This window comes from Neopsephotus bourkii, unplaced genomic scaffold (genome assembly GCF_033783945.1).
Source record: "Neopsephotus bourkii isolate Nb327-2 ecotype Australia unplaced genomic scaffold, CSIRO-AGI_Nbou_v1 NB_1707, whole genome shotgun sequence".
NCBI lineage: Eukaryota > Metazoa > Chordata > Aves > Psittaciformes > Psittacidae > Neopsephotus > Neopsephotus bourkii.
The window spans coordinates 8,056,912-8,082,658 of record NW_026902181.1 but is presented as its reverse complement, the minus strand read 5'-3'; the positions used below and the strand labels follow the sequence as shown (position 1 = coordinate 8,082,658).

Below are 25,747 nucleotides of genomic sequence, written 5' to 3'. Positions count from 1 at the left end.
GTGGTGCGGTCAGAGCCTTTGCCAGTGAAGACAGAGGTAAAGAAGTCATTAAGAACCTCAGCCTTCTCCAAATCCTGTGTAGCTAGTTCTCCCAAGAGCTTCCTGAGAGGGCCTACGTTCTCTCTAGTCTGTTTTTTATTTGCTATATATCTGTAGAATCCCTTCCTGTTATCTTTAATATCCCTAGCCAAGTTTAATTCTAACTGGCTTTAGCTTTCCTAACCTGGTCCCTAGCTTCCCGTACAACATCCCTGTGCTCTTCCCAGGCTGCCTGTCCTTGCTTCCACTTTCTATAAGCCTCTTTTTTCATTTGAATTTTCCTCAGCAGCTCCTTATCCATCCAAGGAGGTCTCCTGACCCTCCTGCTGCACTTCCTTCTAGTTGGGATGTAATACTCCTGAGCTTGTAGCAGGTGGTCCTTGAATATCAACCAAGAGTCTTGGGCCCCCCTGCTCTTTAGGGCTATATCCCATGGAACCTTACTAAGCAGGTTCCTGAAGAAGCCAAAGTCTGCTGTTTTCAAGTCCAGGGCAATGAGCTTGCTGCATGCTCTTCTCCTTACTGTCCTGAGGAGCTTGAACTCGACCATCTCGTGATCGCTGCATCCGAGGCTGCCCTGGAGCATCACATTTCCAATGAGCCCTTCCCTGTTGGTGAGCATAAGGTCAAGCATGGCCCCTCTCCTTGGTGGTTCCTCTGTTACTTGCAGAAGGAAGTTGTCTTCCACACAATCCAGGAACCTCCTGGATTGCTCGTGCTGGGCGGTACCGTCATTCCAACAGATGTCAGGGTGGTTGAAGTCACCCATAAGACCTTTCACTGTCTAGATGTACATTAGGTTTGCAAGTTACCTACCAATGCCCTCTGGGATAAAGGCCTTAATGAAATCATTATTTAGCACTTATTTTTTTGGATTGACTTATATGATAGGTTATTTGAGATTTTGCAGGAGAGAGATTAAATCTTTTCAGGTATGAAGTACAGAAACTGTAGGGCAATCTAAATGATGTTATAGGAACTATAGTACAAAGAATATTGAACACATTTGCAGTCTTGTTATTTGTCATATGAATGCCAGGTCTCTTTCTGTCTAATGGATTGCATAGATATGCAAAAGAGAAATAACAAAAGCTAATCAGTTTTGTGTTATGTAAATCTGTTAATATGTAGATACTTGAGTTCTCTAAAAAAGAAAAAGAAAAACTCTGAGCATCTAATGATGCATGTTGATGTTGTGTAAATTGCTTGGAGAAGAGGAGCTGCTGTAATCACTTCACTTGAAAAGTGAATATATTTAAAAAGAAAATAGGATGACACAGCCGATATACATCTGCACTAAAATTACTGTGAATCGATCAAGGCTCAGTTAACCTGAGACAGTTGGAGTAATGCTGGTGGGGGTTTTACCAACTGGCAAAACACGCGAACACTGTGCCCGTTTTTTCAGCCTAGGCACACATGCATGTAAAGAACAGGAAACAGTACAATGGCTCCAGCATGGTGGAGATAAATGTGAAAGCAAAATAGTTTTGTCTTTAGCATGGAGGAAGCTGGAAGGGAAGGTTAGACTTCTTTCAGTCCCAGTAAGCTTTTTGACATGCTTAACAGCCCTACATCTGTGCCTCATGAGTGTGCCAAAGAATAGTTGCAGTGATGGCAGCACTGAGTGAAAAAAAATGGGTTCTGTTGTGTGTTTGGAGGGAAACTACAAGACAAAGTTTAAAAAATGGCAAGATGTTTTATAACTGGCTTGTTTCATTGATAGCCACTGCAGAGCAGGATTGTCTCTACTGCATTTAAATGTTAGGAATATGCTGAGGGAATATCTTTTGTGTGTGCTGCTGCACACATTAAGGAAAACCTGTATCGAAGACTGACATCCCCATTTCTGGTGCAAACTGTTTTCTTTGAGTTGGCAGATTCTTATATGAGGCACTGAATATCCTGGAAGCCAAACGTGAATCTTTGAGAAATCCCGTGGTTTTTGGAGCATCTGCCCCTTACACTTCCCAGTATCTGCCTTTTATACTCCTTGTGAGTGGCTAGGAAATGCAAACATCCATAATGTAACAACCACTTGTATCTCACTATGTTATTCATTCTGTGATGCTCTTTAGCTTCCAGTATTTAACAGTATTTTTCACAGACTTCATTCTGGATTCTACTATGGTGAGCAGTCCTGAATTAATTATTTATTTAGATATTAAAATATGCAGCCAAAATCAAGTATCTTCAAATCCATGGTAACATGGATCATGCACCTTAATATGTATTCATCTTTTTGCAGTTCCCAGTGTGTCTAGGTTAGTATAGTTTTCAGATGTTGCAGTTTCCCTGCCTTTTAGAGAGACAACTAAATGCTGTGTGTAATTTTACCGATTCATTTGCCTTCATTTGAGGTCTTGGTACTGCAGTTGAGGGAGCTATGTAATTCAAAGGATGATGAAATGGTCTGAGGAGCTGGTACCTCTCTCCAAGGCTATTTGCTGCCTTGCACGTGTCTTGCTGGCCTCTAAAGGGCTCTTAGCCAACAAGGCTATATTTAGGGTGGTCTGGTACCAATGAAAAGCAAAACATTTTCCCAAGTCTTTGAATAGGGGAAAAGGGTAAGAATAGTGCTCTTGCCTCTCTTGCACCTCCATTCTTTTGGAATCTCTCCTCCTAAAGAACAACAACAACAAAAAAAAAATGGTAAAACTCTACTTGTCTGCCAAAATAAAAGTCAAAAGAAGGATCAGTGTGTTTGGAGATCTTGATCTCACTACATGAAGAGTTTATGCTCAAAATGGCTGTAATTTTCTAGTGTCTTTTAAGATGATACATAGGATAGAAAATATTCTAACATAAAAATATGTGCTTTTGCAAAAGAAATCAGTGTGTTTTGAAAGTGTATTGGTATAATTTCCCTGAAGTTTTTAAATGAGCAGGCAACATAAAATGGTTTCAGGAGATTTTTGTTATCAATGATGTTTTGGTTTCAGGGAAGGAAACTCGAACTGTGAAGATTTCACTGGGTGATGTAAAAAAAATACCTAAAAGTAACAAAAATAAGCATGTTGGTTTTCTCACAAATTTAATGCTGTAAAGAAATGTAACTAATAAAAAGCACTAGCAACTGCAGAATGATTGTGTTTTGAACAGCTTTATACCATAGGTTCTAACCAACATGTGAATTAAACCTTTAATATGTACTACCAGAAATTAAGCTACTTTTGCACACCACTCTGTATACTTGCTCAGCTTGGTTATAGTTTAAAGAGATGATAAAATTTGATAGCTTGCTGCTCAGCAATCAGTCCTGTAGAGAAATTTAGGTGATGTCTAAGGAACGCTGAATTGTGTTAGTACTGCTTTTCATTGCCCACTTCCTTGGAAGTATTTTTAAATAGCGAGATTATCTTACTGATCTTGTTTTAATATCTTTTCGAGGGGTTGAACCTGTGCTACTTGTGCTGGTCATTAAACAAGTAAGACATATAGCTCCTACTGTATTTAATTTCTTGAAACTGATTTTATCACTTTTTAAATGTGCCTTGTATTCCAATGTGATATTAAAAATAAATGCATATTTGAAACTTGTAAAAACTTCTTAAAAAAACAATATTCTGTTCCACACACAGTGTACATGAGTAAACTTTGTGTCTGTGAAATTCAGAGCTTGGGGCCAAACCTTAACTAGATGTTCACTGCTACGGAAACAGCGAACTGAAGTCGGATGGTTCATGACTGCCTTATGAAACCCATTAAAAAAAAAACCCAACCAAACCAACCAACCCAACCAAACCAAAGCCACTCAAAGTCCTCTCAAACAGTGAACTGCAGCTTGTTTTTATTAAGTGAATATGGGACTACTCCAGCATTTAAAAATGTTTTTAATTTAAAAATGTCTTTTTAGAAAAAAAGACAGCCTCAAGTTTAAAAGCTGTTTATTTAAATAGTGTTCAAAGGTTTTAAGATTTAAAGCAGATATTGATCCTTAAAGTATGATGCTTAAAAACATAGGATGCTGCTTTATCTTGTCCTTTAATGTGGTATTTAATATCAGAGGTGCAACACATTATGGGATATTCTTTCATTTGTAGAACCTAGATCTGTCTATGCTGTTTCATAATACTGTTGTCACTATTCAAACTCATGATTGATTTTAACTGCATAAGTTATTCTTAAGGTTCTAGTTGTTGTAGATATTGCTTAAACAGTGTATATATATATATATATATATATATATATATATATATACAGATGATTAGTACTTTGACTCTGAAATGTATTCTGAGTTGGCTGGGGAAAAATTTTTCACTTCTAAATGGTGTGGAATAATTTATTCCTCAGAGAAGATGCACTGGTTCCGAGTCTCACCACCCTTCATGCTTTCAGCATGTAATTATTAGAGCTGAAAAATCAGCTACTTTTGAAGATAATAAATTTTCATTTATTTTGGGTAAGAGGTTCAAAGCTGAAGTACCTGTATAACAAATGATAGGCCAAAGCTCACACAGTAGCGATCATACTTCAATAATGTAATGATACTCTAAAAATATCATTTAATACGTAGTAGTAATGTCTTAATTCTGTGGTTACTGGATCCTCAGGAGCACAGGTTACTTCTAAGAGATCCATAAAAAGTAAAGTGCGTTACTTGGCAGTCTGCGTAAGGGTTTAAGGTGGCTGCATAGTCTGTGTCCCCGCTGGGGGTTTCTTTCTGTTCTGGAAACTGAAATAGATTGCAACTCATTTTAGTATTGCTTTTTTTTTTTTTTTTTTTTTTTTGAGTTGCTGTTGATGTTTGTCACTTATAGCACACTCTTTAAGTCTTTTAAAAACATATTTGGGACCAAAATTGTTTCCCTGAGCCCCTCTCCCAGGTGATGCCTGTGTCATCTCTGCTTATCGTTAGGAAGACATATCTGTTCCGCATTCAGCAGCAAGTCGCTTATGTTGTGATGTGGCTGTACTGGTGTGTGAAGACACGATACTGCTCTGTAAGCATTGTGTAAGCTGTGGTGTCACAAAATGCTGAGGCCTAGACAGCTCTTTCTGACCTGTCTCCTGTCTGTGAAACTATTGATCAGTCACTGTGGCAGAACCATGTTGAAGTAACTGCTAGTTTAGGTTTGTAAATTCATCTGAAATAACCCAAGCTTTTCAAGGAATGGCTTATTCCACCTTTGAGGGGAATGATCTTTCTGATGGAAAGTGAAGCTAATGTTAGAGAACCTCTTCACTGAAAAGGGAAGCTATCTTCAGTGCCTAAAGGTGAAGAGTCACTATGTATTTAATGAATGTAGAAGTAATTTTTTAATATTCTTCCAAACACAAATTTTATCAAGTGGTCATAAATATATTGTCTAATTGTTCTTAACTGCACACTTATGCTTTATATGTATGAAACCACTAATTGCTTAATCAGAAGTTAATAGTGATGTTAATATGCTCTCAGGAGGGTAAATTTTATTACAAGCTATAATATCGAGAGATTAAAATCCAAATTTCAAACTAAATCCAAATCTTAAAGTTTATTAACCCCCCACCATCAACTTCCATTGGCATTAATGACTCGTGTAAATGGCAGCACATCTGGAAATTGGATCACTTGGATCTTAATTCTTAGATGAGCAAGCAGAAGGTTAACAAACTTTGAAATTGCAAATAAAAGAGCGGAAAGGAGAGTGATGTAGTTATTATGAATTAGAATACCTCTTTTTGGTGAGAATTGCTTTTTGCTCTTTAAAATGATGGTATGACTTGTAATGACGTAGCTTTAGCGTTGAAGTTAAATACTATAATGGTCTTTTAATGACACCGTAATGGTCTCTCTGAGGATTTGCACTGACATAATTTTACCTTCTTATAATTGTGCTTCATAATGGACTGTAGCAGCATGATTTAAGGTCTCCTTAATTTTTTCATTGTTTTTTTTTTTCAATATAACAGATGCTCTAAGTTACCATTCTGTGAAATAAAGGAAGTATTGTTTTGTGTTTTTTTTTTTGTTGTTTTTCTTTTGTTTTTCTTTTTTTTTTTTAAATTGTTCTGTTAGGTTTATGTTCCACACTGAAATATTTTTGTCGGTGATATGGACAGTGGGATTGAGTGTGCCCTCAGCAAGTTTGCTGACAACACTAATCTGTGAGGTTCGGTTGATATGCTGGAGGGAAGGGGTGCCATCCAGAGGGATCTTTGCACACTTGTGAGGTGGCCAGTGCCACCCTCATGAAGTTCAACCAAGCCAAGTGCAAGCTCCTACACCTCGGTTGGAGCAATCTCAGGCACAGCTACAGGTTGGGCAGAGAAGAGATGCAGAGCAGCCCTGCGGAGAAGGAACTGGGGGTGTTGGTGGATGAGTAAATGAACATGAGCCGGCAGTGTGCGCTTGCAGCCCAGAAAGCCAACTGTATCCTGGGCTGCATCAAAAGGAGCATGACCAGCAGGTCAAAGGAGGTGATCCTACCCCTCCACTCTGCTCTCCTGAGACCTCACTTGGAGTATTGTGTGCAGTTCTGGTGTCCTCAACATAAAAAGGACATGGAACTGTCGAAACAAGTCCAGAGGAGGGCCACGAGAATGATCAGGGGACTGGGGCACCTCCCATATGAAGATAGGCTGAGAAAGTTGGGGCTGTTCAGCCTGGAGAAGAGAAGGCTGCATGGAGACCTCATAGCAGCCTTCCTGTATCTGAAGGGGTGCTGTAAGGATGCTGGGGAGGGACTCTTCATTAGGGACTGTAGTGATAGGACGAAGGGTGATGGGTTCAAGAAAAGGGGACGTTTAGGTTGCATATAAGGAGGAATTCTTTTCTGTTAGGGTGCTGAGGCACTGGAATAGGTTTCCCAAGGGAGGTTGTGAATGCTGCATCCCTGGCGGTATTCAAGGGAGGTTGGACAGAGCCTTGGGTGAGATGGTTTAGTGTGAGGTGTCCCTGCCCATGGCAGAGGCATTGGAACTTGATGATGTTAAGGTCCTTTCCAACCCTAACTATTCTATGATTCAATGGTTTTTGTCTGTCTTGGCAATAAGGTAATAACTGAGTTTTGTAAAATTTGTCTGCATTGCTTAATGACCCTGTGTATTGAATTTAGGAGAATTTCTCATGATGCACTCTTTATTTCATGTGCATGTGTGACTCATAAGCTAGGTGTCATGAAGGAGTTTATTATGTATCCAGTGTTTGTTATTCTGTGCAAGTAGCCTGAAAGAGGGTGCCTGTTTAGCTTTGTTATTTTTGTGAAGCTTAGGTGTTGAATGAAAATAGTTCACTATAAATCTGGCATGACTTCAGTGCAACAGGCACAGGTGTAGATATACCCCAATAAAAAGGGAATTTTACAATGAGATGCTGTGTCATGAAAGCACTTTGGTATAGCTGCTGTGGAATAAATTTGAAACTTTTACTGTGTTTCCATGTACATGACCTGACAGGCCAAGATTTCATCCTGTGTTTTTTCATGCTTTGACAGTTTATTTCAGTTCTCATCACAGAGATGTTAATTTTGGGTAAACATCCTCTGTAAACAAACTAATTCTAATCTGTAGCTTCAGTTTCTAAAGGTATCAGTGCCTATTTCTGGATAATTATGTAATACTCTAGCATTTACTTTAAGTAAGTGTTTAAATGTTATTAGCATTCTGATATATCATGTAACAAGGTCCATGCATGTGTTGCTTGTCAGTGTTTAGCGATGTCATCTGGACAAGGAAATGTGTGTGTATGTGCCATCCAAGGAATTGAAAGTGAAGGCCTCCTTCTGAGAGGTGGTGAAATGCTGGAGGATTGAGCTTGTTTGTCTAGAAATTGCATATTATTAACAGGGGAAAAATATTAAAAACCACCAAATGTAAATAGTGCCTTGTCCCAGCTATCGATCTTGTCTGTCTTTCTGTAATTCTAGTCATGAATAGCATCTAAGAAATAGGAATTCACTATTTTCCACTTTTTTTTTTTTTACTTTTTCCATTTTTAAATCAAGGAGATGGAAAAAGTTATTTGCGTGTGAGATTAGTATGTTCTGAGAAGAATACAGGACATGGGGTAAAACTTCAGCTTTTGATACAATAGCAATATATAACTTCACAAGTTCTGAAGCAGAAATGTCTGTGAAATGTTTATATCAGTCTTGTTCAGTTTCTTACCATTACTCTTTTTAAAAGTAACTTATATGTTTCTTAAGAGTTCTGTTTGCCAGTTTTAACTTCAAAGGCTTCCATGGAGTCTACATTAATTATTTGTATTGGAAAATACCCTGGCCAATTTGTATACTTTAAAGTCTTGTATGTTTTCAGTATTGATTGGCTGATTAGATCTTCCATGTGCTACAAGCTGGCTTTTAAAGTATGGAATCACTAGGTGTATTTCCAAGAGTAGATGGCAAATAGACAAGCTTAGGTTAAGTGTAGTAAATCTTGTTATTAAAGCCTTACCAAGAATGTTCCGTTATTGTATACAGTCAGGTGGATTCCTCTTGTGATAGTGGTGTGTGGTGGTTTTTATTTTTAAACAGCTATAGAATAGAATAGTTAGGGTTGGAAAGGACCTTAACATCATCAAGTTCCAACCCCCTGCCATGGGCAGGGACACCTCACACTAAACCATCTCACTCAAGGCTTTGTCCAACCTGGTCTTGAACACTGCCAGGGATGGAGCATTCACAACCTCCCTTGGGCAACCTATTCCAGTGCCTCAGCACCCTAACAGTAAAGAACTTCCTCCTTATATCCAACCTAAACTTCCCCTGTTCTTGAACCCATTACCCCTTGTCCTATCACTACAGTCCCTAATGAAGAGTCCCTCCCCAGCATTCCTATAGGCCCCTTCAGATACAGGAAGGCTGCTATGAGGTCTCCACGCAGCCTTCTCTTCTCCAGGCTGAACAGCCCCAACTTTCTCAGCCTGTCTTCATATGGGAGGTGCTCCAGTCCCCTGATCATTCTCATAGCCCTCCTCTGGACTTGTTCCAACAGTTCCATGTCCTTTTTATGTTGATGACACCAGAACTGCACACAATACTCTGGGTTAGGTCTCACAAGAGCAGAATAAAGGGGCAGGATCACCTCCTTCGACCTGCTGGTCACGCTTCTTTTGATGCAGCCCAGGATACGGTTGGCTTTCTGGGCTGCAAGCACACACTGCCGGCTCATGTTCCTTTTCTTATCGACCAACACCCCCAAGTCCTTCTCTGCAGGGCTGTTCTGAATCTCTTCTCTGTCCAGCCTGTAGCTGTGCCTGGGATTTCTCTGACCCAGGTGTAGGACCTTGCACTTGGCATGGTTAAACTTCATGAGGTTGGCATCAGCCCACCTCACAAGCGTGTCAAGGTCCCTCTGGATGGCATTCCTTCCCTCCAGTGTGTCAACCGAACCACACAGCTTGGTGTCATTTTCAAACTTGCTGAGGGCGCACTCAATCCCACTGTCCATGTCACCAACAAAGATATTGAACAAGACCGGTCCCAACACCAGTCCCTGAGGGACACCACTTGTTACTGGTCTCCAGCTGGACATTGAGCCATTGACCACACACTCTTTGTGTGTGGCCCTCCAGCCAGTTCTTTATCCACCGAGTGGTCCATCCATCAAATTGATGTCTCTCCAATTTAGAGACAAGGATGTCGTGTGGGACAGTGTTGAATACTCTGCACAAGTCCAGGTAGATCACAGAATCATAGAATAGTTAGGGTTGGAAAGGACCTTAAGATCATCTAGTTCCAACCCCCCTACCATGGGCAGGGACACATCACACTAAACCATTTCACCCAAGGCTTCGTCCAGTCTGTTCTTGAACACTGCCAGGGGTGGAGCATTCACAACTTCCACGGGCAACCCATTTCAGTGCCTCACCACCCTAACAGGATGACATCAACTGCTCTACCCCTGTCCATCAGTTCCATAGCCCCATCATAGAAGGCCACCAAATTGGTCAGGCAGGATTTCCCCTTAGTGAAACCATGTTGGCTGTCACCAAGCACCTTTTTTTTCATGTGCCTTAGCATGCCTTCCAGAAGAATCTGCTCCAAGATTTTGCCAAACACAGGGGTGAGACTACTAGGCTGTAATTCCCCGGGTCGTCTGTTTTCCTCTTATTGAAAATGGGGGTTATATTTCCCCTTTCCCAGTCATCAGGAACTTCACCTGACTGCCACGATTTTTCAAATATGATGGCCAGTGGCTTAGCAACTTCATTTACCAGCTCCTTCAGGACCCGTTGATGGATTTCATCAGGACCCATGGGCTTGTGCACGTTCAGATTTTTAAGATGGTCTTGAACCAGACACTTTCCTACAGTGGGCCCAAGGTCTTCATTCTCACAGTCCCTGCGTCTGCCTTCCAAGACTTAGGTGGTGAAGTCAGAGCTTTTGCCAGTGAAGACCGAGGCAAAGAAGTCATTAAGAACCTCAGCCTACTCCAAATCCTGCATAGCTTCCTGAGGGGGCCTATGTTCTCCCTAGGTTGTTTTTTATTTGCTACGTACCTTTAGAATCCTTTTCTGTTATGCTTAACATCCCTAGCCAAGTTTAATTCTAACTGGCCTTAGCTTTCCTAACCTGGTCCCTAGCTTCCTGGACAACATCCCTGTGCTCTTCCCAGGCTGCCTGTCCTTGCTTCCACATTTTATAAGCCTCTTTCTTCATCTGAATTTTCCTCAGCAGCTCCTTATCCATCCAAGGAGGTCTCCTGGCCCTCCTGCTGCACTTCCTTCTAGTTGGGATGCAACACTCCTGAGCTTGTAGCAGGTGATCCTTGAATATCAACCAAGAGTCTTGGGCTCCCCTGCCCTCTAGGGCTTTATCCCATGGAACCTTACTAAGCAGGTTCCTGAAGAAGCCAAAGTCTGCTGTTTTCAAGTCCAGGGCAATGAGCTTGCTGCACACTGTTCTCACTGTCCTGAGGATCTCAAATTCAGCCATCTTGTGATTGCTGCAGTTCTACATTGCTTCGTCTTCCCCTTTGCAGCTGAAAATGTCAATGTTTTCTCTTAGTCTATCAGTATTTTCTTAAAATCATAATGGGATGATGGCAGCTAAAAGTACACTTTGGATTAATTTTTTATTTTCCTGTTAATGGCAAAACCACCTGAATGAAGCTTCGCAGTTAACATTTATGGAGCCTTCCTTGGCAAAAGGGCTGCTGAGTTTCTGTGGGAGGGAAGATTAAAATAAAACACAGCAAATAATTGGAAATGTATTTCATAGGCATGCTTAGTATGTTAGTGCTGCCTCCTGAAGCTAAATGTAATGCTTGTACTTAACTCAGCCTTTGCTGGATTCACCAGAATTAAAGCTTGCTTACATGTTTTTCAAATCAGTTTTCATACTACCGACTAGTTTCTAGCAGTACTTGCTACCTTGGGTAGCAGTATGTTACTCATAACTCAAAATGGCTCTGCCTGGGTAAAGCCCCATACAAAAAAGAGCCATCTTAAGTTTTGAGTTTTGTATTCTGTTGTTTGTGGGTTGGTTTTTTTTTTGAATTTTTTTTTTAAAAGTAGATATTCCACTTTATTGGTTTGATGAATGTACTTTAAAGATTTTAATATTAAAATTCTTGGTGGGAAGAAAATGAAGTAAGATCTTATGCTGGCTTTCTCAGCTAATTAAATTTGTTATATTTTGCTACTTTCCATTCTTCTTTCTACAGTAGTAAGGGTAGTCTAGTAATAAACTATCCAAATAGAAACTTACACAGATATTAAAGCAATAATAAGGTTGGCTCTTTTTTATCAGTCTCTAGTCCTGTGCTTTGGGTTAGTAAGATAATTGTGTTTTGAGTTATGACTGCTATAGCAAGAAGCCTAGTGGAAATATGTAAGTGCTTTTTCAAATGACAGCATTGATATATGCTTCTTACACCATGTCTAGATTAGGAAGATGGATGTCATTTAAAATATGTTCCCTGGCACACTTTTAAAAATTCCTGGAGTAAGTGTTCAACACATCTGAAAATGTGTTAGCTTTATCTGGCTTTACAGAATCCTGATGAAAATTTCTTTTTTTTTTTGGGGGGGGGCACTTGGCTTACACTCGGGTATGCCCAAAATGTCATCAGTCATTGTCTATCTGAATATCTATTTACGCCCTTCATGATTGTACAAAAATAAGTTTATTAACACTTAGAGGATACGTTCTAAGTTGGACCTCAGCTCATAGTTTTTCCTAGACCTTAGGTCTGATTTTTACACAGTTTAACTACATGTTTAGACAAAAGAGTGCAAAGACAGTGACCCATTTTCTAATTCTCCTTTCAAAAATTTTACCTTCTACTTAAACTAGAATATTTAGGTCACTATTTTAAGAAGACACAAATTGAAACATCAACATCCAAATCTTCCTGTAGTTACTCTAGGAATTTATACATATTGCATTACATGCCATTTGAGATCAGAATTTTTTCAATCATGGTGGCTGGAGAGACTTAAGTACACTTACTAGTTCTAGTGCTTGGCTATTTATAACCTTTCTCCTGTTTGTTCCTTTTTCCTAGATTTCACTTGGCTCAATTCTCTAAACGAAAGAATGTACCTGTTTGTGAGTGACTTCTTATCCTTACTGCTATTGGTTAGAGATAATTAAGGGACAACGCTTGCAGTGCTGCCCAAACCTGCACCTCATTCAAGTGGGGAATCTGAAGAAGCAACATCAGCAGCAAATGTATTTTTCTAATTTTACTGTGGGAGTACTTCTGCCCTCTGGCCCATTGATTTTCAAACAATCTTTTAAACTACAGTTCTGAGCCTACTTTGCAAACCAGAAAAAGCATGAGTTTTTGGAGACAGTGCAGGGCTTCCTTTACTGTATTTGTTAGAAATTACAGTATTTAGATATTAATGAGGGCAGAAAAGCAGTATGGTCCACGGAGTACCATTCTCTTAAATCTGTGCAAGTTAGCAGGTATATTTTTTTTCCTCCTTGAAACACACCAGGGAGCAATGGTATTTGAAAAATGAAAAGCAGAGGGTCATGTCTCCAACTTTGTGTCTGTGGAGCAACCTGAGCATGCTTTGGAAGGTAGCAGCATATATTCTAGTCAAAGCATAGTAATTCTTCATTCTTTCTGTAACTCATTACTATCCTACATCATCCTAGAACAGGACTCTTTCTTAAATGCCATCTTTGTATTTAGATTAATTGAGAAGTTGAAATGATTTCTTGCTGTCCGTGTAGCCACTGACAGAGGAAGTTGGTAATCACAGAAGAATAACACAACTTGCTTAAACTGAGGGGCAAGAGTTCTGTTATTTTAGTATGGATGTTATGTTGAAATTAACTTGAATTTATCCACTATAAAGTTTTAAATTTTGTTATACATGCTCCAGAAAGTAATTTCTTGTTTAATATTCTTGGTTTGCTCTGCTGTAGTTCCTTTATGCATCCAAATTCAAAATGCATACAACTGAATTCCTCATACTTGCGCCCAGCCTCTAATTTGTAACAATTTATCACAACTTAATCATTGTTCTTGGGTTCACTGTGCAATTATAGTGACTGTCTGTTTGAATAGATGCACCTTTCTCTTCCTAAAAGTAGTTTCTTTACTGCAACCAGATTTGCTTGGAGGCAAGCATATTATAGATAGTCATAGAATGACAATGGAAGACATGCTCACTTCCTAATTTATCAGTCTCCATATGCTTTATGAGCTCTCACATTACTTTTGTTATTCTGCTTGTGTTGCTGTGGCTTTTTTTCTAGGAATGAATGCCTAATTTGTATGGTAAGTAAGATAAAAGCCTTTATTTTGTGTCCTATGAGCTGGTTGATAGCATAGCAGACCCCTGAACATTCTTCTGTGGCTGCTGTTCATTGACCTATCAAGCGCTTACCCTCCCATTCTTTTTTTTTTGTTTGGTTGGTTGGTTGGTTGGTTGTTTTTTTGTAGAGATTTACCAGGAGATTTTGTATTATCTTCAACCCAAAGTACTATATTTTTAGGGGCTGTTTTCCTGAAAGCTTTCAGTCAGAAAATAGGATCTGGAAACACATCATCTGTAATAAGTCTTATCTGCTGTATTGATTGGTTGCTTATGTGATTTGTGAACTTTTGATCTCGAGGGTGAGAAGGTCTGTTTATGTTACCTAAAATGCTGGTTGCAGTTTTTATACAATATTCGTAAGCTATGTGGGAAAGCAAGCAACTTCTAAAGCCTTTATTTCCAAATATCATGAAAAATGTGAAAGAGCAATTGAATTACAACATGCCTTGGAGAAAGTAAAATGAAAATTGCTTTTCTAAAAGAATATGTAGTATAATCTTGTCACTTGAATGTTTGTATCTGCCATTCTGGCACAATATATTAATCCTAGCAGATAACAATGTAATCATCATACTTTCTATAATATGAGAGGAAATGAAATGAAGTGAAAGCTATTGATGGAAAAGAAATAGGCAATGTTATAAATAGTGAAGTACGTAAGGGTAGGAACTAGTAGGGAAATATGAATGAGCTGACAACTTAAAACCAATTTTAATAAGACTGGAAAAAATGTAATTAAAAAGTTCATGATATCTTAATGCCAGAAAGGCATTAAATATAATCTTTGAAAGTAACTAGGTAATTTCAAAGCTTTGAGTCTTGACTATGTATTTCTTTCAAATATCGCAGAATTCATTAGTTTATAATTGTAGGTTTAGGGGAGGTAATACAGAAATATGTGTCTTTTTCCAAATAACAGTTGCATATTTCATTGCTTTGGGGGTTCTTTATAAGGATGGACTCGTTACTATTTATAATGTAAAATATTGCTTGAATCCATGGCAATAAGCAGTATTTTCTGGGTAGCAGGCTGAAATGTGTGCTTTTAACTTCTTAGTTCAGCAATTAAAATCACATCTGACATCAGAAGATAAAAGAGCAACACCACGTTTAATGAGAGTTTAGTATTTCATCTAGAAATAATACTGAGTTTCTGTAAGAGCTGAGTTTTGAAGTCAAGCAGTTGATCTCTTGGTAAAAATAGTTGATTATAAATCTGTCTTCATTTGACAGATGCATGATAGCGTCTAGTCCTATAATGCTTGATAAACATTTCAATGCCTATGAAGGAGATACGTATGTATCTCAGCCTGTGTATTTTTTAATGAACTGTTCCCCCTGCCCAAGTAATTTATTATGTACTAAATATGTAAGCCTTTATTCCAGGTAAATCTTATGAGTTTATTTTATAAAACTTTTTAAAAAGCATTTGTTATTAGATAAGCTTAAAGTTCACCAGCCTTTGGTGACTTTCTAAATGGTTCGAAGACATCTAATTTCTTAAAAACACTTTGAAAATAAAGCTGTGGTTGTTACAACCATGACTTCATAGTGTTGCAGCCTTTGCCTTCAGCTTTAGACTGCTCTTGGGTGCAAATCCTTTTTCTGAAGCCACACGGAAGAATGAGTTTGGGTCTTTTTCTGGGAAAGAGTCTGTGATTCCTGTTCCTCTTTGGCAGGCAAAGCATGATCAGCATTTTCACTCATTTGAAATAGGAATTTTTTACTGGCCCTAATTCCTAGGGAAATCTCATCTCCTGTTTTGTATCAGGCTCTGAAAAATTTTTCTTTTGAGACTGAAGTCTGGTGGCTGTATTATAACCCAGTTTTATATTCCTAGCAGAATTGCCACAGTCTAACCCACTGGTTAGTAACTGTTTATCGTTTACCTTGGTAATTTAGAGAATTCTGGGTTCAGGCATCATGGTGGATGCTCTTTGGTCATTTCATCAACTCTGTTGGTTACTGCTATGCAGTCTTTTAGGCTTATTGTTCTATTTTAGTTTGAGCCAGCATACCCAGCATATGGAAAAAGTGAAGAAAAAATACTAGGAAAAAATGAATTTCCACACACATTATTCTTGAAGCACTTGGCTATCTCAGTTGCAAGAAAACTTCTGAAATGCCTGCCATCCTGGAGAATCTGTTAATCTGACATCTGAGTGTTTGTTGGAGGCAAATTCACATGGGAAGGACTCATATAATTTTTTAAATGACAGTGGCTGCCTGTTTGGAGTAAGCACCAACTGCTGAGTTGGCATTAGTCTTAAGCTTTGGATAGGCTACGTTGGAACTCTCCCTCTAGCAACATTTTCCCCTAATTATGATTAAGCAGTAGAAATACGCAGGAATAAGGAACTACTTAAGAGACTGTAGGAAAATGCAGACTTGATGGTGGCTATGTGATGATCCTCTGATGAGAGTTGAAGCATCTTTCCTTGGTAATGAAATACAGTAGATTCTCCATTTGTTGGTGTAACATGGTTCACATCTCTGTCACTTCTAGGCATGGAATGGTGTTTGTAACTTGTGGCATACACATTCTGTTATAGTTGAGCATTCACATCTCCCACCCTTTTGTAGTTTATTTGTACAGAAAGTGCATCGCTTGTCCTTTAATTGTCTTGATTTCAGTTTTGCACACCCATTTTTGTTTGCACACCTTTAAATGACTTTCTGTGGGTATGGTTGCATTTCTCAAGTGATTGCTGAAAAGTTAACTGTAAATATCAAATACCACTTGCAAATAGGAAGCAAAGCTTTTCTTTTCCTATGGAAGATGAATATTGAAACATAAAGCTCTGAAACTGTTCTTCAGGGGGCACACTGCACTGTATCACTGTTGCATCAGGACACACACTAATGTGTCAAAGTTACACTGAGCTAAATCCACCAGATGTGAGACTTTAAGGAAAATCCCAGGTGGGTTGTATGGAACCATACCTAGGACTGAATGTGCCTGGGGAAAGCTTGCAGAGCATTGCCACTGCACAGCAGGACAGGGTCTGCCATCTTCTATTGCCTTGTTTAACTTCTCTTCCCATTAGGCTGCAAAGCCACAGTAGAAGTGGCAGCTCTCACCGTTATTTCAAAGCACATTAGTGGGCTCCAGTGAATTGCATGGGACCGTACGTTGATGGAGGTCTGTCCTAACTCTTCTGTCAAACTGATGGATTGTATTAGTCATTAACTGTGGGGTTTGGTAGCCAGACCTGCAGGGGTGGCCTGTATGGGAGGGGGTTGTGAGTTCCCCTGTCACACATACTGAAGAAAGGGCACAGCCACAAGGACGCGCGAGGAAGCAGAAGGATGCATGTGAGGACACACACAAGGCAATGTGAGGAGATAAGGAAAGAGATGTGCAGTTGGACCAAGGGAGCATAGAAGCAGTAAGAAGCAAAGAGCAGGGGATGAAAAGAATGAAGTGCAATGAGAGGCAGCAAGAAACCTGTCCTGACCCCAGCCTCCTGTGATGGCCATTCTCTACCGGGGATGTGGAAGGGGATGAGTGTATCACCCAGTAAAAACAAGTGAAGCTGGGGTAGGAGCAGGGGAGGAGAAGCACTGGACTGAAGTGGCACCTGAGGAAGGAAGGGGTTCCCCTAAGTGCTCGTTTAACTCTTGGTCTTTTTTCCTCAACACCTGAATCTGTTATTAAAAGTTTATGTTAATTCACAATAAAGTGAATTTCCTCAGTCAAGACTACCTTGCCCACGTGGCTCTAATTCCAGAAGGCATTGCACCATCATCATTATGTGAGCTAAAAGACCTGATGAAAAGCTGAACAGTGGGGAGAAATGCAGTGCTCAGTAACTTGTACCTTGTGTGTAGTCTGTGGTCTCATTCACAGGATTTGATTGCTTGTTGCATTTCATGTAATGAAGGAAAATGTGCAGTTTTAGGGGTGCGCTTTTTGCGTTTACACACATTTTTAATCAAGCAGAATCTCAGAAGTGCTGTTGAACTTGCTTTGCTTCATACTTCTCATGAAAATTGAGTTTCATACTTAATCATTAAAACATGACAGAAAAATATCTGAAGCATGTACCATCCTTTTTTCCCTTTCATCTTAGTTCTTTCATTAGCTTCCTCGAAGCCCTCCAAGACACAACTGACCCTTTTTTTAATACTGTGAATCTTAAAATAATCATTAAATCTCATTAAAGCAGAGAAACTTACTTTCAAAAGCAGTTTAATATTAAGATTTTCCTGATTTCTTTTCCTGTGATAGGGTAGAATACGTATGGTACGGCCATCACGGTTCCAGTCTTACCTGACTGTTAAAGTAATTAATGATATTGGTTGCTTTGCATTGCAGAATTGTGCTCCATGCTAGAAGATTCTTTGAAATAATTTTCTGCAGTGGAATGCTATCTGCTGAGTTTGGACTATGTAAGAATGATATTGTCTTAGAGTCCTTTTTGTTCAGTGAGAAGAAAATATGACTGAAGATAAAAATCCATTACCAAGAGTCTTGCTTTTTTATCCCCCTTTACATTCTCTTGTATTGTGAATTGTGCTGTTGCCACAGCAAAGTAAATGTCTACTCATGTTTTCTGATTTACCAAGTTGGTTTTATTTTTAATGTCCTTTAAAATGCACAGATATGCAGTCAATTTTATTTTAGTGCTAACTTCAATGCTCTTGTGCTGACGTACATTAAGGTTGAATTGTTTCTCACTTTAAAAAAAAAAGGTGGGTTTTTGTTTTGTATTCTCTTAATTGCTTAATCTGTTCCTAGCATTATAGAAATGATCTTAGAATTGAGAAGTTGATTGGAATAGACAAAATTCAGAACAAACTTTGAAGATCCTAGGCAGTTTGCTTTCATTCTGCAAGTTCTTGCAGGGAGAAAGTGACACATCTTGAAGTGCCATGAAGTAAAACGGTGACTTTAAAGCAATAAACTTCCTTGGGTTTACTGAAACTGCAATAAAACTGTCATGAAGCACTGTCAAAGCATTGATTTATTTGTACTACTAATATTAGAACTAATAAAATGTAGGATTTACTGGTATGGTTATAGCATTTGTTATCTATTTTATTATAGAACTCAACAGGTATTATATTGCATTTTGCAATCATAAAATATTTTATAATCTTTTACTGAAACAGAATGTTGATAGGGAAAATAATTTTGACATTTATCCTTCTCTCAGAGGTGAGCATACTGGATATTTTTATGGGTCATTTGTTGCTAAACTTTTAATTTTAAAACTGACAAAAAGAGCACCATGGAAAGGATGTGCTTTTGATTATTATGTACTATATGTGGTAACTGAAATTGTAATTCAGACTAGTTCTATTCTCTAAAATATGTTATTTTGGAACAGTTGCATTTCACTTTAAAGATTCTTTTTAACATATGAGTAGGTCTGTCTTTGTTCTAAAAATATTAGTTGTTATGTACTTTAAAAAAAATGATGGATAACTAGTAGAACATGATTTTTAGAAATGCTCAGCATCAACCTTATTCTGTCCAGAAGAAACTGAAAAATTACTTAGGCCACTCCTTAGAAGTCTCCATGTAGTTGCATGATGATATTCCCATCTGCCTCCTCAGTGAAGTGAATTACAAACTGAGTGAGAAATATTACAGTAGCCTATCTATAGGCAGATGTGAAAGCTGTAATCTGCTAGCATTCCTTTTACTCGATAGAAAGCAAAGGCATGATAGAGACAATAATTTGGAAGAAAAGTTATTTTAAGAGCAAATGTATTTGGATATGTTCCTGCACAGAGGTAGGACAGCATTATGAGTGGGAAAGTATTACATGAATAGCCATTGACAGCTGTGTAGACATTTCAAGAAATGAAACAACTCATAAAGTCATAAACCTTGGCAGTGTTCAAGGCCAGGTTGGATGGGGCTTTGAGCAACCTGGTCTAGTTGGAAAGGCAAGGGGGCTTAAGATTCCTTCCAACCCAAACCATTCTATGTTTCTATAGAAATGTAGTCGTGATTTGTGCCTTGTTAATAAAATGCGCTATTTCTTATAAACCATGCTATTATTTCAAACAGAATTCTACAGCTTAGCAGTATTTGAATTCAGAATTCAAAGCTTTCTCAGCCACAGTGATTTGCTGTGGCTACTTATCAATACATTGAAAAAAATGCCATGATTCTTCATGAGGTTTTTGTTTTCCTTTTTTTTTTTTAAGGTATGGGATGCTGTAGATACAGGCTGCTGTTTGAAAACATACTCCTGTCACTCTTGTGCTGTTCGAGCTGCCCAGTGGTCATCTTGTGGAAGAAGGATCCTTAGTGGGGGCTTTGATTCCATGCTGCATTTAACAGATGTAGAAACAGGTAAAGATCACGTAAGGGGCATTATAGGATATATTTATCGAGTACAGATAACTTTGTATCTCACTAGCCTTATTCTTTCTTTTAAAAATATAGATAAAATCTGAGTTGCAAGTTAGAATTATTGAAACATGGCCTCACTAAAAAGTCTCGGCAGTTAAGGGTAGTTGGAGATAGTTAAGAAAATTCAAGTATCTTTAACTTCATGAACATATGTAATTTCTATCATCAGATACAGAATGTGTATTTTTTGTATGCTGTGTCATAATCCTTCATTAAAGTATTTGAAGAGCTTCTTAAAGCTGACTTCAGTAACATATATACATATGGTTAATTTAAATATAGGCTTGTATCTCATTCTCAGTGGGATTGGTTTTAAGTTTGTGCTTAAAGTTAATTATTTTTAATTTTTTTAAATAGAAACTTAAATTCTGTTATGAAACCTTGAGACTGAACCTGTGTTGTTTTGATGCAGTTGTGATTTGGGATTGGAATGTTGTGACCTTAGCAGCTAATTTCCAGGATGCGTTTCTCCTCATGTTGCCTTCACAAACTAAAGTGGTTCTATTAGCTATATTTCTTTTCTCCTTTATGCATGTTACCAGCATTCAAATGGCAGCATTCATTGGGGCTGTACATAATAGGACACCTCTGCGTGTGTATAAATGATTAGACCTAAAATAGTAGCTTGTCAACTGAAGAGATGTAAATTTATTTTTTCCACTTAATTTACTTTTAAATGTTTAACTCCCGCAAAGGTGCAATTTTTTTTTTCTTGGTAAGACCAGAAAAGAAATACTTACAAAAATTACAAGCAGTTCTCATCTAGGAGGGTTCTCTGTTATGTAAAGGAAGTACATTGTATGCAAGTATCTGGAGAGCAGTAATCCTATTCAGATGAACTGGGAAAGTGGCCAAGGAAATTTGTGAATATTGTTCACGTGAAAAGAAGATTCTTTTCCATGCTGTAAGATTTTATTTTTCTCAACACTTGTCATACCAGAAATATTTAAATTCAGTGGTGACTGGAAGGGAGCTGCCATAGTTTGGGAATGTAAAACCTGTGACACAGTTACCAAATATTGATGTTTGAGAATATTGATGTTTTATAATGGGATAAAAGAGCTTTATATATCTGATATAGTAATATTACGTGAGGTTAATGTACCAAGTCATTAATTTGTTAAACTTACTGTTAAATTTTTTATTTTCAGTCTCATTGCAGCAACCTTCTAATTTTTAGCCTCTTATATATCTGAATCTTACTAATGCGAGTTGTGCTTACAAATTCTAAACCGAATGGCTACATTCTTAATGGGATTTATAGCAGTAGAATAAATTTGATGTGCATGAGTGCACAGGGGATTACTGTGGGGAAAATCTCATTTTATAAAGCAATAGAACAGATTCCAAAGATATAATGATATAATTTAATTATATGCTTTAATTTCTAACGTCTTTTTGACTCAGCTGTCCAGTAGTGGGATAGTAGTCTGGTTTATCTTGTTGGTAGTGTTTCATTTGGATGAAGGTACTTCCGTGTTTTAGGCAATGACAACAATAACAAATTTGAAACCAACTTGTGAGTTATGTAGTATTTCTAACTACTTAAACTATGTGTAAAGGTAAAATGAATGCTTATAATCCTTGCAAATACCAGATATTCATTATTGCCTTCTTTCAAGGACACGGGATTCCTTGTAACTCATGCGAGCTGCGATTGTAATGTTGATGTTTAGACCTGACTTAGTGACACACACTTCATTTGCAAAAAATCACACAAGTGATCAGAATTTCATTGTAATTTTCTATACATACAGATCAGTTTCTGATTTCCTTCTCTTTTGTCAATTCTTTTCAGGGAAACAGGGCAAGCAGTTTCCCTCTGGAATCCAAACCAATTTGATATAAAAAGACTCATTTCCATTTGAAAAACACTAAGATGGCTATAAGGTTTTGATTTACATTAGTTCACTGAATCATTCATTCCTCCTCACTCTTCATCAGTGCTGAGATGATTTCTTCTTTGATTAACTTCAGATAGTTGTTAGAACTGTTCCTTCACAGAGAACTTAGATGCATTTTTGGATTTCGATCTTAATTACTGTCTGTTGCTAGACTGAACTAACTACCAGTGTGTTTAAATCCAGTAAATGCATGCTGATGAGATTTTATAAGCAATAATGCACAGGCTCTGTGCTCTGTCTCTTCTTTAGGTTCTGGTTCAGCGTTTTTCTTGTCATGTTTGCCAAGGTCTAATCATTCTTGTCTTTTTCAGTATGGATTCTATATATGTCATCTGTGCTATAAATGTTTCTACATGTCCTTCACCAAAAGAAACCTAACAATCTGAAGAGAATTACTTTCAAAAGTTTAGTAAAGGTTGCAAATGGAGCTTAGAACATGCATGGTATTGAGCTGCTTAGTTGGAGCTTGTTTTGTTGTTTTTTTGTTTGTTTGTTTTTTTGTCATTTTGTGATTTTGTGTTGATTTTCTGTTAGGAACATAGTTTCTGCCCTATTAAATCAAAATTGTAGTCTAGCTAATTGTTCTGGGTCTGATGACAGCTAGTTACAAGATTCTTCAAGAGATGTGCCAGCATGTTGTAACAAGCAGCGACAGAATAAATTTCCCTGGAAATCTCGTTTCTAAGCTTGGACTTAAGTTTGGGTATCCCTTGTCCTAGGAGGTTATATGTTCTGGAGTGATTTTTTTTTTTTTTAAATATCTTTGTGATCTGAACTTTGGGATAGAAGCAGACACTGAAATCTCATTAATCACAAAGCAGATTTTTTTTTGTTGCTGTTGGCATAGAAATTGTCATGCAAAGGTAAAACACATGCATGAAATCTTATCCTGAGTTTTTTTGCCATCAAACTGCTTCCTCTTGTCAAGTGTCTTTAATGAAAGCTCTTATATATAGGGAGGTCTAAGATGCTGCAAGCGGGGAAAATGGGCTAAGAGGAACCTCATAATGCAAAGTCCTGCATCTGGAATGGAATGATCCTGTGCAACAGAACAGTCTGTTGCTAAACTGTCTATAAGGCAGCTTTGCAGAAAAAAACCCTGGGGGTTCTGAAGCTGAAGATGAATCAGCATTGCTTTCTTGCAGCAAAGGTTACCTTCATCTCGGGCCAGATTTGTAAGTGTTTACCTAGTACATAGAGAAGATTATGACAGGCTCTTTTCAGAGATGTGCAGTGAAAGAGTGAGAGGCAAAGGACAAATGTAAGAACACAGGAAACCTTTTGCTCAACTCAAGGGTCATCAAACACTAAAGCAGGCTGTCCAGAGGGACTATACTTGGAGATACTCAGATACTTCAGTAACCCCTAAGTAACCTGCTGCAGCTGGACCTACTTGTTGAGTAGGGGTTTGGACTAGATGCCCCCTGGAGGTTCAACCTGTACGGTTTGTTGATGCTATGATGGAAGAACAGGGAAAGAGAAGAGTTCAAATTATCGTGGTACAACAAATTCACTTGTCCTGGTTTGATGAAATAGACACTGTTGTACAAGTCTTCTTTTTCTAAATTTGTTTTTTTTATAGATCATCATTTATTATCTTAAATGGTCGTCCATATTTCTAACCTCAGGATAGTCAAGCTAAGATGCTCCACTTTTCTGCAAGTGGTCCATTTTTCCACAAGAAAAATTCAGTTTTCTTGAAAACTGATGTACTTATTCAGTGCATAAGTCTGATCTGAAATATGCATAAAATACTTAAAGAATTCAAGGTTATTCATGTGCTATTTGCATGAGTGGTTCTTTGGCTGCCATTTATATGAGGCATGTTCAGTACTGCAATGTGGAGATTTATAAATATTAGTAGATGCAGAACCTGCAGCTGAGCTGCCTGTAAAGGTTACTTGTTAATGTTTTTTATTGTCCTATTTTATATAAAGTATTTTTTATAAAAGTGAAACTTTCTGGCATTTTTCACAAATGTGATAATAATGCAGCAGTCTGAACCAGCTAGACTGCCCGGTTCATCTACTAGCACCACACTTGCAGTCAGTTTCTAATAGTGGTAGTTCAGACACTTTGTTGTTTACAGATTAGTAGGTAGTGCTATATTCACAGAACACTGAAAAAAAAAGCTTTTAAAACAATTCCAGGTCAAGTATATTTGACATTTAGCTTTTATTATGTCCAGATGCAATGGAGATGCTTTACCAACTTTAGGAAGGTAATTTTAATTTTAAAATTTATTTATAACTATTTTATTTTTGGAATATATGTTTTATTCATCAGTGGATTTTTTTATTAGACACAAATAATTGGTACAGTAGCATAGGCAGAACACTGGCCAGATTGGTACTATTTGCATATTACAGATACTTCTCATTTCTTTAATACTATGACAGAGGGAATGTTCCAAGACATTCTGGCACATTTCCTATGTTGCCAAATGCTGCAGTTATATTTTAGTTCATGGACTGAGCTTGATTTCAAATATAACTTCCTCAGAGTTTTATAATGGGAAATATAATTTCCCATTATTTTGAAAGTTTTCACATTACCATGGGCAGGATACTGAAATTAGGCTGTTGGTTTTGAAGGAAAGTTCAGATTATATATAATGTGGTCACTTAAAACTGTCAGGGTTTTTGAAAACGAAACAAACTTTTTGCATTATTTTGAGTCTCTTAATGGAACATTTTGTACCCTCCAGTAGGATGGTGCAAGTTTGTTTTTCTGTATTTTCTTTTATATTCTAATTTGGTAATCCTATAGATATAACATTATTGTTAATAAATATAATTGTATTTGTTCACGTAGGAGATTCTGGTTCACCAGGACAAGTGCTCATACATAAGCATCACCTCAGGAGAGCTGTGACTTCATTCTATTCCTCCTCTTCTCTCCCAGTAATATGTTGATAGTATGTTGTTTTAATATGCATAAAAGTTTTCTACAACACTTCAGAAAAAAAGCCCAGTTGACGTGATTTTGTTTGTTTTTTTTTTTTTTAATGCATATGGTCAGGGAAGTTCTTATTCAGCTAAGTGAGCTTACTCTCATGTCCTTGTAATGTGGCTTCACTTTTCCTACAGAATAGTGTAAGGCAGTGAATGATTCTGGATTATGCAGGTAGGGGTGTGAACCTGAGAACCACTAAACACAGTTACAGAAGCATCCTGTGCTCAGTAACTGTGCTGATATTCCCTGAAAAATTCACCATGTTAAACAGCCTTTAAAATATCTGATTTCATAGTTGAGCAGTTTCACAGTAGGCTGCCAGAAACATATGTTCAAGATCTTTTAAAAGATTTTTTTCATACTGCGTATGTTACTGGTGAGCCTTTAATAAATGAAGAATTGAATTAAAGCACTTTAAGAATAAAAAACACACTGTAAAGATGAGGTAGATCTTGTTACTGAAATTGTAAAATTAAAGATTGAGAGAAATATTTGTTTTCTGCTTTTGGAAGAACAACCTCTTATACAGGAAAATGATATGGGATATAGATTTTCCCTCTATTAGCCAAATAGATTTTTAGAAGATATAATTTTTTACAGTCTATGAGTTGGTTGAATCTTTGTTATGCTGCCTTTATGAACTAAAATGCAATAAATATATGTACAGTAAGTATACACAAGCTTGCTGAATTATACCTGTTGTATTCTTTTGTGGATAAGAGAGTCTTCTGCTCGAAGAACATCTTTCGCAACATATAAAATAAGGCCCCCAAA

The 25,747-nt window shown here is 37.8% G+C and overlaps 1 protein-coding gene across 2 annotated transcripts in view; it reads left to right on the top strand.

Moving 5' to 3' along the window:
- The window catches only part of WDR25 (WD repeat domain 25), a 71,458-nt gene that overhangs the window by 19,634 nt on the left and 26,077 nt on the right, over window positions 1–25,747 (top strand). For both annotated transcript variants that reach the window (XM_061376422.1, XM_061376420.1), the window contains exon 2: window positions 19,907–20,054. In XM_061376422.1, the coding sequence (XP_061232406.1) occupies window positions 19,907–20,054 (148 nt within the window). The remainder of the gene's footprint in view (window positions 1–19,906; window positions 20,055–25,747) is intronic.